General features: G+C 39.4%; 1 protein-coding gene across 6 annotated transcripts in view; it reads right to left on the bottom strand.

Annotated features, from left to right (window-relative positions):
• The window catches only part of SULF1 (sulfatase 1), a 200060-nt gene that overhangs the window by 93391 nt on the left and 92285 nt on the right, over positions 1-14384 (bottom strand). For all 6 annotated transcript variants that reach the window (XM_061438937.1, XM_061438938.1, XM_061438935.1 and 3 more), the window contains 2 exons: positions 1591-1660; positions 1052-1281 (listed from right to left, as the gene is read on the bottom strand). In XM_061438937.1, the coding sequence (XP_061294921.1) occupies positions 1052-1223 (172 nt within the window). In that variant the 5' untranslated portion in view covers positions 1224-1281; positions 1591-1660. The remainder of the gene's footprint in view (positions 1-1051; positions 1282-1590; positions 1661-14384) is intronic.

Here is a 14384-nt window from a genome sequence, read left to right as displayed (position 1 = left end):
AAATCACATCCAACAATTATTACCTCCACTGGCTTTTAGTGCTTTTGTTTCTAGCTGAATCCAAAGAGTTAACTTTGTTGAGATTCCATAGTTTGGTTTCAAACTGGAAAACAAAGTCCCCATCCCTGTGGATCGACTTCCAGCCTACAGGGGTTTAATCCTCAAGGAACCTAGCCAGAGGAGCTCTGGAAAGAAGCCCAAGGTATTCTGCCAGCATGAACTGCAAGACTAGAGATGGTCAAGTTCAGTGTGATAGCCTGAGAGCAAGGAATTTGGTTCAAGAATGGAAAGGAGTGCTGGTGACAACTTGTAAGGGCAAACTTTTCATCTGTCTTAGGTACCATAGAAGAACTTGATCCTAAGCTTATGGGCAAGACCATAAGGCTGGGCCATGAAAGAAGATGAAAGGGTGAGAAACCCAACCAGAAGATTTAGAAGCTAAGCTGAAACACTGGATGTTGGCAGGCTTTCCAAGCACTCCAGAATTAACCCAGGTGAGTGAATTCTTCTGAAAAGCATCCTGTCTAGTGGGTGGCAGTGATCTGCAGCAGAAGAAGATATGTATAATGCTGTAACTTTTAATTTCCTAACAATTACAGGCTGTGAATAAAGGATTCACCTTAATAATAATGACAATTGGAAGTTCCTTGTGTATCTACCTTTGTTCATATGCACTGCAGAGAATTACAGTCATACTCTCATGTTCTTCGAAAGAACTTTGCCCAAATATTTTAAAAAGCTCTTGACCAAGAGTTTCCAAGGTGCACGATCCAATCCTTGACTTTTATAGTTCTGTGTTTCCTCTCACCACCCCCATTCTCATACCCCCCCACCCCACATTGCTTCAAAAACTTAAGACCAAAAAAGTCATGTCGAAACACAAACCAGATGCTTTACCATCAATGTAAGTACATTTTATAAACTAGGTTTTGGTTAAGGTACTACTGTTAAGCATCAAACCCCTGAATGTTTTCAGACTGTTACTGATACCAGGAGGTCAGTCAATCATTCGAGCAAAAGGGATGAACAAGTGAAAAAGCCAATGTCTCACCCAGCTCCACGTCTTGATCATCGGTGAGCACAAGAATGATGTTGGGTCGTATGTTTTTTCGTTCCTGCTGTATCCGTCCTCTGAATCTTGGGGACCTGATGCTGGAACTGAAGCTCCCCAGCAGCTGCGTGCCCAGGACAGCCAAAACCAGAGTACAGCAAGAATACTTCATTGTGCTTGCTCCAATGTCGCAAAACTGAGAAAATGTCTGTCTCTTGATTCTTGCAGGTCTGGGCAGTCAGAGAAAGGGGAGAGGGAAAGACGAAAATGAAATCCAAACCCTGAACATGGTTGCAGAAAAAGGACTACAACTCAGTGAGAACTGGCACATAAACTGGCAGAGAAAGGGCTGCCCGTGAGTCAGAAGCAGCAAACCCTCCCAGCGTAGGGTTGGTTTTTTTTTTAAGCGCTTGATTATTTTGCAAATTCACTTTTGTCCTTTATTCTCATTCCAACTTTTCCAATTTCAAAATTCATTGCCAAAATAGAATTTCCAGCACAGAGCTCGGATGTAAAAGCTTTCTGACAAGAGCTAATACCTGGAATTAGGTATCCCGGTTGAAGAATCAATTGTAGTCAGAAGTGTTCAGGACATCTGCAGAGTGGGTCCTGAAATGGGGAGGAAAAAAATACAAAGGAAACGTCAATCAGAGATTCTGATACAGATTTTTGGTCTGAAACAGTCTCTTAAAACAGCATAAATATATATATGTGTTTATATAAATTATTTATTCACCATATATTTTATAGTATTTATATTAATTATATTTATGTGTAAATATAATATACAATGTATATTATAATATATATACATACACATATATAATTTAAAATCTGTACTCCAAAAGGAAGAAACAGAAGGAAACAACATTCAGAACTGCTTAACACATGACTTGAATAATATCTTCATTGCATAATCATAAACACAGTGATCTGGGTATCATCCCTGCTCATGTTTTAATAGCATTAATACTTTAAACATCCCCAAAGAAAACGGATGACTGATGAGGAAAAGCCAGCAGTGCCCGTGAAACCACAGTGCCCTGGAGTGTTTGCCTCTGGGAAGCGTTAACTCACCTGCATGCGATATTGAGTACTCATCAAGCAGAACGAAACGCAAAGCTGTCATTTGTCATCTGCATGATGTCACTCACTACCCAGGAGAGTTCTTTCTGCTGACAAAGACTTCAGAGTAAGTGGCTGAGAGGGCAACCTTCCCCAGCCTCCGAAGAGCTCCTAACTGTCCTCCATCAATCACCAGGGGAAGAGGCGCTTCCTCCGGGCTGGGCTTGTCCCTCGGTCCAGCCCGCATCCCCAGTGCATCAGTGCCAAAGGGGACAGAGCCCTCCTCTGACTGTCAGCACCAGGCTCACTACTGTCCAGACCCAGTGCAGTGCCGCCAGCACTGAGCTTTGGCTTTGCTGCAGCAGATCTCAACCTGCAAAGCAAAATGATTGATGGGCTCTGAGGCTGGAGGTGACTCTTTCACCTTAAAAAAATAATAAAATCTGGAGGGGAGCACTGCAAAATCTTTGTAAGTCTGCACAGGAGGAGACTTCAGAAAGGGTTGGAAAAATGCCCCTTTCACTTTAGAACACTAACCTGCTGGACGCTGTTCTTTAGGACTTCTGAAAGATAGCAAAGGGCTCATTAAAAAAAAAACAAAAAAAGCATCTTTCTCTTGAATGTTCATGAGGGAGCATCTGTATGGGAATTTCAACTGCCCTAAAATTAATTAGATGGCAGCTGGTTCCAGCACCCATTCTCTCTCCACACTTCTGAGGTCTGTATTTTGATCCTCAACAATCAACTGACATCAGATAAATACGAATCACGAATGAAGTGTGAGGAACCAGAAGAAAAAGGACTCCGTTGCTCACTTCCATGTCTTAAATTCTGGAGGGTGACACGGGGCAGTGAAAGAAGAAAGAAGGGTATACTGTTTCCCCCTGCCATACAGATTATTGTGTTTTACACAAATACACACGCCCCCATTATTTTAAACTTTATGAGCTGTTTTGTAAACAGTTCTAATGCTTTTGACTCTGCAGCCTGTAATTATTCCTTGGGAGGGAAGGAGAGAGGGAGAGAGAGAAAGAGAGAGAGAGAGAAAGACTCAATAAGAAGTAGGCTTTAAAACAAAAATCCAGTGTCTGCAGCAAGGCAGTCCTGACCACATTATCTGCAGAGCAACCAGCTAACCACCTCCGATTGATCCTGTGGCTTGAGAAAGTCAATATGCACAGTTTGGCGTGTGGGTTTTTTCTTGTTTTCTGTTTGGTAATAACTTGGGGTTATTTCAGTGATTGCGGTGCCTGCTGAACACTGAAAGCACGCAATTGTTCTGCCCTGACTGGTGGGTTTCTGGGCATTTGGTTCAAATCATGAGAAAACTGATAGGAGCACGAAAAGACAAGAAAGCGAAAGAAGTGAATGAAACAATGGCTCTCTCCCGTGGAGCAAGCATCAGTCTAAAGAGTTAAATACAGAAATTTCTTAGAGGGTTGGTTCTTGAAGTAATAGAACTTTACCCACCTCTCAAAGCCATGTATGAAGAGATAGTTAACAGGGTTTCTTGCATCACCGATCATTTAAACCAACCTCTGTGGACAATGGTGACCCCCAAAATACAGCCAGACTCACACTGTATCGTGTGTGCGCGGTGCTTGGTTTAAATAATCAGTCACACATGCAACTGAAAATTCTTGACAATTAAGATGCTGATAACATTCCTTGGAACACAATCCATGTTCTGGGTTATTCTTTTCTTTATCTTATTTACCTTTACTTCCTCTTTTAGGAAAAAGAAAATCAGCCTTAATGGCACCCTGTATAAACTACATTGAAAGTCATTTCCTAATAAAGAAAAGAGACAGGAGAGAAGATGCGAGCTTTACCTTTAAAGTGGCTTGCCTTGCCTTTCTGGAGAGTTAAAAGGTGCGAAAGAGACCTACATTTTTTGTTTTTCTTTTTTTTTCTGCCACAGTTTATTATTGATTCAGGGGATTCATATGTAAAAGCCGAGAAGCTGAGTGGTAAAGAAAATGGAACTTTCAGACAAGTCTGTTCAGCAGGAGCACTCCCTTGACTAAAACACACAAAACACAGCACTCTGAAAAAAAAAATGTGCACACAGACAATTCTTTATTCAAAATTGACCTTTTAGAACCTGTCATCCTCTCACTGCCTGGTTTCTACCTCCAGAAGGAAAAAAAGTGAAGAAGAAGAAGAAAAAACTGACAGACAGAACGCAGACCTTGACAAAGGAGACAAGGATGCAATGTTCGAAATGGATACTTGGTGGCGGACGACAAGCGTCCTTAGAGACTAACAATTTGTCTTGAGAAATAGTTGAAAATGGGAGAAATGTCCAAAGAGGTTTTTCTCACACATGGAAAGTGAACTTAAGGAACGGTGCTGTATTCATGAAGCGGGACCAGAACACAAGCTGCTTTTTCTTTAGGATCTAAAATGAAAACACCAACTATCACTATGGCCAATTGATGTGGAAAGTTTGCAGTACTTTGTTTGGGGCAGTCAAGCCAACTATAAATGTGACATAAAAAGTTTCAAGTCACATATAAAAGAAAGAAAAGACTGGGAAGCCTTCAAGCCAATTGGATAGCAAGTCTAGTTCACATATGCTTATCTAGCAAAGCCCCACACTAAAACAAAGCCCTCATTGCCCTCATGGGTTTAAGGGGGTCTCTGTCTTCAACACAGTCCCCCCCTTGTCTAGACAGCTGGGGTGGAGGTAAAGGGATGGTGGTAATATGCTTGTCCACAGCCCTGGTTGTCAAGGTATAATCTGGGCTTTGGGGGACCCTGAGATCCTCACAGATGGAATCCAAAAGACCAGAACTATTTTTTTTTTTAGTAAGACTGGGTCTTTATCTTATGTTTATTTTTAATTATTATTTTTGGCTGTGCTCCATCTTCATTGAGGCACATGGGGGCGTCTCTAGTTGTAGAGCCTGGGCTCTCCATTTGCCATAGTGAGATCAGCAATCCCTGTCATGGGGGGATCTTAGTTTCTTGAGCAGGGATGGGACCCACATCCCCTGCATTGGAAGATAGACTCTCAACCACTGGACCACCAGGGTTGTCCCAGACCGGAGCTATTTTGATAAGAACGCCAACACTTCATCCCTCCTGTACACTTTGTTGAAATTTGCACTGATGGTCTAAGAGCAACCATTTGTAAAAAACCAATTTGTACAACCGCTTTAGTACAAATGCAGGGAGCATCACATATAGTTTTTTAAAAAGCCAGTTTCACTCAAGATGAAGCTGTAAAATGATTAATTTGATTAAGCCCTGAGTGTCAAATACACATAGGCCTCCCAGGTAGCTCAGTGGTAAAGAATCTGCCAGCCAATGCAGGAGATGTGAATTTGATCCTTGGGTTGGTACATCCTCTGGAGAAGGGAATGGCAACCCACTCCAGTATTCTTGCCTGGAGAATCCCATGGACAGAGGAGCCTGGCAGGTTGTAGTCCATGGGGTCTCAAAGAGTTGGACACAACTAAGCATGTCCCTGTGTGCTCAAATACATGTCTTTTCTTTTACATTTTCTGTTTTATCAGAGAAAAGGGACACATAAAACCCTCTGCTGTGTATGGAGGTGTGATGCTTATCAAGGGAAACCACTGTGTGACTAAGCTGCAAGGTGAACTGGATCCATCTCCTTTCTGTTTTTAGTCAAACACTATTTTTACTTGGTAGAACTATTTGAACTTGGATTTTTGGAAGACGTTTTCTCAAGTCATGAATGAACCAAGACTCACTTCAAGGAAAACAACTGACAGTATTCGTCACATTTGTTGCTAATGACAGAAATCTAGTTTTCAAGTCAAAAGCAAAATTTTGGAAAACTTTTATCTGCCACTGTGAGCTTGGCAGCTTCTCAATAGGTAAAACTTTTCTGATGACGTTGATGTTGATATTAACAAATGTTATTTTGTGATATAAAATGAAATGTGTCAACATTTAGACTATTAGTATAAGTCAGTGAACCAATACTTCTGAAATGACCAAATGCAATGTTACAAAATTATACAGAAGTAAAAAAAGCTCACTCAAAGTGCAAAATGACCACTGAATCTTAATATAAGAAAGTATTAAAAGCTCATTCATGTGGTTTCAGATTTCTTATGACAACTGACCTATAGGAATCACTACTTGTCAAGTTTTGGTATAGTATCAAAGAAGATCTATAAGTATCTGAAAAAGCTTTTGAAATAATTCTCCAACTATTTACCCATGGGAGGTTGAATTTTATTCCCATAGCTCGCCCAAAACAATACATTTCAACAGATTGAATGCAGAAGCAGATATAAAAATCCCGTTCTCTTGTATTCAGATAAATATCAGATTTGCAAAAATGTGAAACATGCCATTTTAATCACCAATATTGTTTTGGTTTGCAAAATAGTTATTTTTCATAAAATATATCATTTAACATATAAATGTATTGTTTTTAATTAATAAATATTTTAAAAAATTCTCAGTTTGAATTTTTAAGTATCAATAGCTAAAATCCCCATAAAGTGAAAGCCACTCAGTCATGGCTGAGTCTTGCAACCCCATGGACTATACAGTCCATGGGATTCTCCAGGCCAGAATACTGGACTGGGTAGCTGTTCTCTTCTCCAGGGATCTTCCCAACCCAGGGATTGAACTCAAGTCTCCCAAATTGCAGGCAGATTCTTCACCAGCTGAGGCACCAGGGAAGCCCCAAATCCCCATAAACACAAGCTTAATAAATTACTTTATTTTTTTTAATTAATTTACTTTTGGCTGCCTATATGGCATCCAAGCTCCTAGTTCCCTGACCAGGGATCAAACCTGTGTCCCTTGCACTGTGAGAACAAAGTCTTAACCACTGGACTGCCAGGAAGTCCCACAAGTTTAATAATATAAAGGGATAAAAACAGAATTTCAATAATACAAAAGGATTTCACGTTCAAAGGGTTTGAGAATTACTGGCCTAGAGTATACAGCCTTTCACCTCTAAGGCCCTCGTCACAAACTTAATTCATTCCCTCCTGCCCCTTAAAGCTTTGAAAGTTTACTAAGTTCTAAGTGCCTGGTATCACTGTTCAGTGATGACATTCTGTGTTTTTTCTTTTTTAATCTGAGGATAACACAAAACTTTATAAATGAATGCCCACACATCTCAAGTATGAGAGAGATAGGCTCAGAACAGCCCACTCAGCACAGAAATCAACCTCTTAAGGATGAGGCAAAGGAATTGTTTCCAGCACAAAGCACTCCACTTCAGAGTGAAGACAGAGAAAAAAAGGGACATCATAACCAATCACAGCAGTAGGGGAGATTAGGCCAGCAGCATGCAATTATTCAAAGCTGAATTTAGCCAGAACACACTTAGTTTATCATTAGAGTGAAGTGAAATAGGACTATACTAGCAAGAAGGTGGAATCCCCCCTCCTGATTCCCCCAATCAACAGAGTTCTCAACATATCCTGGGGTCAGTTTACATGGCCCTCTTCCCTTAATTTTGACTTTCAAGTTTCCCATACATCACTTTTTTTTTTTTTTCTATAGAGGAAGCCTTCAGGATGTGCTAGCTTCTTTATGATATATGTGAAACTATGAAGGAGCTAATTTCTTCTTTTAAAAACCCCATAGCTGGCAAAGTTCATCTACTGTTAATCCCCAGAAAGCCTGTTCACGGATCTACTTTATTACAACTCCAAGCAAATAAGATAGACAACAGTCTCCTTCTGGTGCAGTAACATTTTTATACCCCTCGAATAATAAATCTCTCCCAGCCACCAATGACAGCTGGAAAGTGTGCATCTCTGACCTGGAGCATCTTTGGGGAAACACTTGGCTAAATGATGAGATCCTCCTTGAACAATGTTTGCTTTTCTTCCCCTTTCCCCCTTTCTGTTCTTTGTCCCCATAACACTGTGAATAGTGACATTGGAAGGAACCTTGAAAAGTCATCTGTTCACAAAATTGTTAGTGTTGATCATCCCCAGGGTACGGTGAGGCAGAGGAACAGATTCTATTTTTTTATTTCATTTATGTCTAAGTTGGATTTTTCCCCATGATCTGTTGCACAATAAAAATAGAAAAAGTATTTTTAAGCTTCCTAGGTTTTCTCTTTGTCTTCTCATGGAGGAAGAGGATAGAAAGATATAAGCAGTGATAAGAATGAAGGGAGAGGCTATAGCAAGAAATATACTTATGAGGGAGGTGGAAGGGGGGTATAAGAGGGAGGGGACAAACGTATACCTAAGGCCAATTCATGTTGATGTATAGCAAAAATCATCACAATATTGTAAAGCAATTATCCTACAATTAAAAATAAAATATAAATTAAAAAAAAGAAGAAATGTACTTATGAGGATTATCCTACAAAGACAGGAGTTACCTACATAACAAGGAGCTCACCAAGAACATTTTAGGAAATGCAAAGCATCCAAGATGGAGATTTTCCCAGCTTCTTTCAAATAGAAATTAGGAAAGCAAAGGAAAACAAAGTGACCTAAAAATTATGAGAACAAGACAAACCCAGAAGGACCTGATATTTTTGAAGCAGATGCTACAGAGTGTCTTACAGGTCTGATAACAGTCATGAGTTTCAGTGGTGGCCATGAGCTCCAAGATAAGGGGAATAAAAAGATTGCTGACTTTTAAAAAGGGGGACATTGGAAACTTCAGTTTGGGTCTGATGATAGGAAGCATATTGATAAAAAGAACCATAAATGTGGTCTTAGAAATCTTAGTTATGTCTTAAACTATATGGTTTATTATATTAAATTTGCCTTTGGTTTCATATTCTTATACCTTAACTGTGTTGAAGTATCTTAAAGGTATTGCAGAAGTTAGCAGAAACAGTTTACTGCAATAACAAGGAAAAACAAACAAACAAATATCAATGACTTAACACATACTGCAAGTCACACACAGAGTGACAGGGAGCTTTGATCTGCTCGATCGTGCATAGATGCAGTCTGATGGGGGCACTGTTGTTTTATTCTTGCCATAGCTGGATGGAGAAGAAGAGGAAGAAAAAAACTGGAGATTCTTGTGGTAGAGCTTTTCATAGCTCCAACCCAGAAATGACTCCAATCACTTCTAATATTTCATTGGCTGAAACTAGTCACATGACCCCAACCAACTGCAAAATTGACGGCACAGATGAAGTGTGCTGAGCACTACCCTCTACCACAAGCATCACGTTTCATCAGTACCTTATGTATTTATCTCTTTTTCCTAACTATTTGGGTTCACCAAAAAGTTTGTTGAGGTCTTTCTGAAAGACGCCATGGAAAAACTGGAAAGAACTTTTTTGCCAAACCAATAGATATACACACACATGTGCATAGTTAAGATACACGTATAAACATATTCACACATACAGACACATATTCAAGTAATGAGGAAACATAGTTTTCTTTGTATTTTAAAGTTCAAGCATTCCTAAATAACTAAAAATGTACCTCTGAACAAAGTTGGGAATTCTGGGGACATATTTTGTTTTAGTCTGTTTCTCTGATGTGTATCATTTGGCACAATATGAATTTATTTCAAAGTTCTACAATTCCTGTGATACGTTTTAAGTTGAAGAAAATATTTAAAAAATACTCAGGTGCTATATTTAGATTTCAAAAGCATTTCTCAAAATATTTTCTTGTAGTTAACATCTTTGTGAGGAAAGAGGAACACCTGACTTTAAAAATTAAGCCACAGTCAAGAGAGTTTGTGCTGGCCTATTTTCTACGTGATAAAGCTCACTACCAACATAACATACTTTAACATTTCTAAGGCTTTAAATACAGCAGCTGAGCACCAAAGAATTGATGCTTTTGAACTGTGGTGTTGGAGAAGACTCTTGAGAGTCCCTTGGACTGCAAGGAGATCCAACTAGTCCATCCTAAAGGAATATTCATTAGAAGGATTGAATATTCATTGGAAGGACTGATGCTGAAGCTGAAATTCCAATACTTGGGATGTGAAGAACTGACTCATTTGAAAAGACCCTGATGCTGGGAAAGATTGAAGGTGGGAGGAGAAGGGGATGACAGAGGATGAGATGGTTGGATGGCATCATCAACTCAATGGACATGAATTTGAGTAAACTCTGGGAGCTGGTGATGGACAGGGAGGCCTGGCGTGCTGCAGTCCATGGGGTCGCAAAGAGTTGGACACGATTGAGCAACTGAACTGAACTGAACTGAAATACAGCAGAGTGGAGATACAAGTTCCTTCCAAGGGACCCTGCTGGCCTCATATGGAGTCATGATGCAGAAAAGGAGGTCTGGGAACACTGTGAAAAATGAATATGCATTTCAAAAGACAGCAAATTCTAGTTCTTAGCTCAAGATTTAGGGATGAGTTATGGGGAATTCACAGTTGCGATAGTGGTAAAGAACCCGCCTGCCAATGCAGGAGACATAAGAGACAAGGGTTTGATCCTTGGGTCAGGAAGATCCCCTGGAGGAGGCCATGCAACCCACTCCAGTATTCCTGCCTAGAGAATCCCATGGACAGAGGAGCCTGGTAGAGTCCATAGGGTCACAGAGTTGGACATGACTAAAGTGACTTAGCACGCACACATGCATGTATGGGGAATAGCTCTGTTTTTCAATTTTTCCTTCCACAATGTATACCTTACAGGAAAGCCTTCGAAGAAAATCAAACATCCATATTTAAGTCAACTGCAGTTCTCAGAGATCCATTTTCAAAAGACACCTTAAAATTCAGATTTTGATGTCATTCAGTTGCTAACTTGTGTCTGACTCTTTGCAACCCCATGGACTGTCCTATACAGATTGCTCAAACTCATGCCCATTAAGTCAATGACGCCATCCAACCATCTCATCCTCTGTCATCCCCTTCTCTTCCAGCCTTCAATCTTTCAGATTAGTTCACGTATAATTTCAAAAATACTCCCTTCACAAGTTGTACTGGGAAATGCTGGTTTGAGTTTTGGGGCAGGAGGTTAAATATATCATTCTAAGTCTTTATATGACAAAAATCACCGTCAATACCCTATTCTGTTCAGATTGTCATCATTCCTTCAGTTGTATACTTATCTCCAGTGAGTACCAAGCAAAGTTACACATTTATCAAGTAAAAAAAACAACTCTACTTCAGTTTCATATGAGATTCAGGTTGGCAATCATGGAAAATATAATTACAGTAGAACAAACCGAGTAACTAGCAGGCCTCACTAGGAAAATTAATTTACTGATTATAACCACAAAGCACACATAAAGCATACAGCAAAGATAAATTTTCTACCCATTTTTATTGACATCCATCTGATTTATGGCATCAATTTATGGCATCAATATCAAATTCATCTGTTAACTCTTAAAATAGTATTTGGATGTAGAGATATTTATCACAGTTTTCAGGTGAATTAGCACCTGAAGAGACCCAGTATGACATTTTTAAAACCATAAATTCACTACCACTGATTCGAATGACGGTGCTTACATTGAAGGCCTATAGTAATCCGAAACTTAAAACACAACTTATGTCTTAGCTTTTTGTCTAAGCAGAAGCTGGGAAATATTTTAGCTAATGAAAACCCATATTTTTCTCTATTGTTACAAAAAAGTGAACTTTATAAAGTCTTTTAATTTTATTTTTAATTTTTATTGGTTGTGTTGGGTCTTCGTTGGGTCTTCGTGCACGGATTTTAGCAGTTGCAGCACATGGGCTGAGTTGCTCCAAGGCATGTGGAATCTTCCTGGACTGGGGATTGAACTCTGATCCCCAACACTGAGAGGCGGATTCTTATCCACTGTACCACCAGGGATGCCTGATGAACTTTTAAGCAGAGGAATTTATAGAATGAAACAAGAGCTGTATTATCACTGTAAACTATTATCTATCATATCTGTAAAATAATTTTCCTGAAAAGGCTCAGATTATGGTGTATTCTATGGATATTTGGGGCAAATGTATGTTTATTGTCACTAGAATATCTTTATAAATAGATGTTTACAGCTGGCCAAGTCCCTAAATATCATCTACTACACTTCTATACTATAAACACTCAATGTTGCTCTACTTCTAGAATTTATTTTTTCACTAACAACTCTACTTTGTTTTAAGCCTTCATTTCTCAGCACACACAACACCAGCACTTGTCACACAAAGGAGCTGATATAATTAACCCAGATGATGTGCCCCACAAGTAAAATCAGCCATTCATGAAAGCTGGTCACCAGAGGCCATTTCAAACAATGCATATTTCAAAGTAATCTAAAGTAATCCCTTCTCTCCAGATTTGGTTTCCATGAAGTCTTAAGCACATGTGCGCTACAAAAAGGAGGCTTATTAAAACCTGATGTGATATCAGAGATTATAATGCAACACGGTTGGGCTCATTTTAATATGAGTCTTCAAGAAGAAAGCGATTTTCAATTATATTTGTAGGCTTACTAAAACATTATGCGTATAAAGGTATGTGATGTTTACTAATTAAGGAAAAAATGAAGAATGCTCTCCTGTTATCTGAATCAGGCTTGTATATAAAATTTGCATATAAAAGTGGAGGAGAAACTAAAACAGTTTTTACTGATGGACAGATTAGCTAAAGGCAGCATGTATTTATAACTCTAAAGAGTGAGGAGTTTAGGTTGTTTAGAAAATTCCTTATAAAGTTGTGAATCTCTAGTATACCATTCTTTTGGCTTGCTATGGTGAAACATTATCAAAATGTGTTGTGGCAGTGGCATGGCATGGCACTTCAAAATAGCATGGCAGCTTCAAAACACTAGTTGTCATCAACAGTAGAACTGGCTTATTGGGTAAGTCTGGCTGCTTATGAAGTTTACCAGACTTTCAGTCCTGGTGAATCTCTGGAAGCTTTGTTTGTTTGTTTTTCCTAATCTTTTTTCTATTTGCTGGATGTAGTTAGTTCCAATTGTAGATGAAAATACAAAGAATTAGATTTGATATGCTTCTGGTCCCTCCATTTCAGGATCTCCTGCCTACAGCTTTGTATCCTTGAAACTCAAACAAAAGGAAAGTTGTATGTGATCATGAATGGGTTCACAAAATGAGCAGAGAGCAACACCCTAACACAGAAAATCTGCTGTTCCCCATTGGAACATGGCTTCACAAACCTGATTATATATAAGAAAGGAGGGAAATTACCTCCTTTGCTCTAGACAGCTAATGTGAAGGAGGCAGTCTTGAAAATATGGTATATTAACAGCATCTCTGAGTTTGAAGGTATTACAAAGTGTTTATGTCCCCCACTGCATTCATATGTTGAAATCCTAACTTCCAGTGAGACAGTATTAGGAGACAGAGTCTTCAGAAAAGTGATGCGGTCATGAGGCTGGAACCCTCAGAAACGGAATTAATGCCCTCATAAAACAGACCACAGAGAGCTCTCCCCACCCCCACCTTCTACCATATGAGGACACTGAGAAGATGGTCATCTATGAACCAGGTAGTGGACTCTCACCAGATACCCCATCTACTAGCACCCTGATCTTGGATTTTCAGCTTTCAGAACAATACAAAATCAATGTTCGATATTTAAGTCACCCAATCTATGGTGTTTTTGTTATAGCAGCCCAGACAAAGACAAGGGATCTTAAAGTTCACCTAGATTATTTTTTAACTAATGAATAAAACTTCTCTGACTGTGTGGATCACAATAAACTGTGTAAAATTCTTAAAGAGATGGGAATAGAGGACCACCTGACCTGCCTCCTGAGAAATCTGTATGCAAGTCAAGAAGCAACAGATAGAACTGGACACGGAACAACAGACTGGTTCCAAATCGGGAAAGCAGTATGTCAAGGCTGTATATTGTCATCCTGCTTATTTAACTTATATGCAGAGTACATCATGTGAAATGCAGTGCTAGATGAAGCACGAGCTGGAATCAAGATTGCGGGGAGAAATATCAATAACCTCAGATATGGAGATGACACCACCCTTCTGGCAGAAAGTTAAGTAGAACTAAAGAGCCTCTTGATGAAAGTGAGAGGAGAGTGAAAAAGTTGGCTTAAAACTCAACATTCAGAAAACTAAGATCATGGCATCCGGTCCCAGCACTTTATGGAAAATAGATAGGGAAATAATGGAAACAGTGAGAGACTTTATTATTTTGGGTTCCAAAATCACTGCAAATGGTGACTGCAGCCATGAAATTAAAAGACACTTGCTCCTTGGAAAAAAAGCTATGGCCAACCTAGACAGTATATTAAAAAACAGAGACATTACTTTACCAACAAAGGTCCATTTAGTCAAAGCTATGGTTTTTCCAGTAGTCATGTATGGATGTGAGAGCTGGACTATAAAGAAAGCTGGGCAGCAGAGAACTGAT

Source organism: Bos javanicus, chromosome 14 (genome assembly GCF_032452875.1).
Source record: "Bos javanicus breed banteng chromosome 14, ARS-OSU_banteng_1.0, whole genome shotgun sequence".
In the NCBI taxonomy this organism is placed as follows: Eukaryota; Metazoa; Chordata; class Mammalia; order Artiodactyla; family Bovidae; genus Bos; species Bos javanicus.
This window is presented reverse-complemented; position numbering and strand designations above follow the sequence as displayed.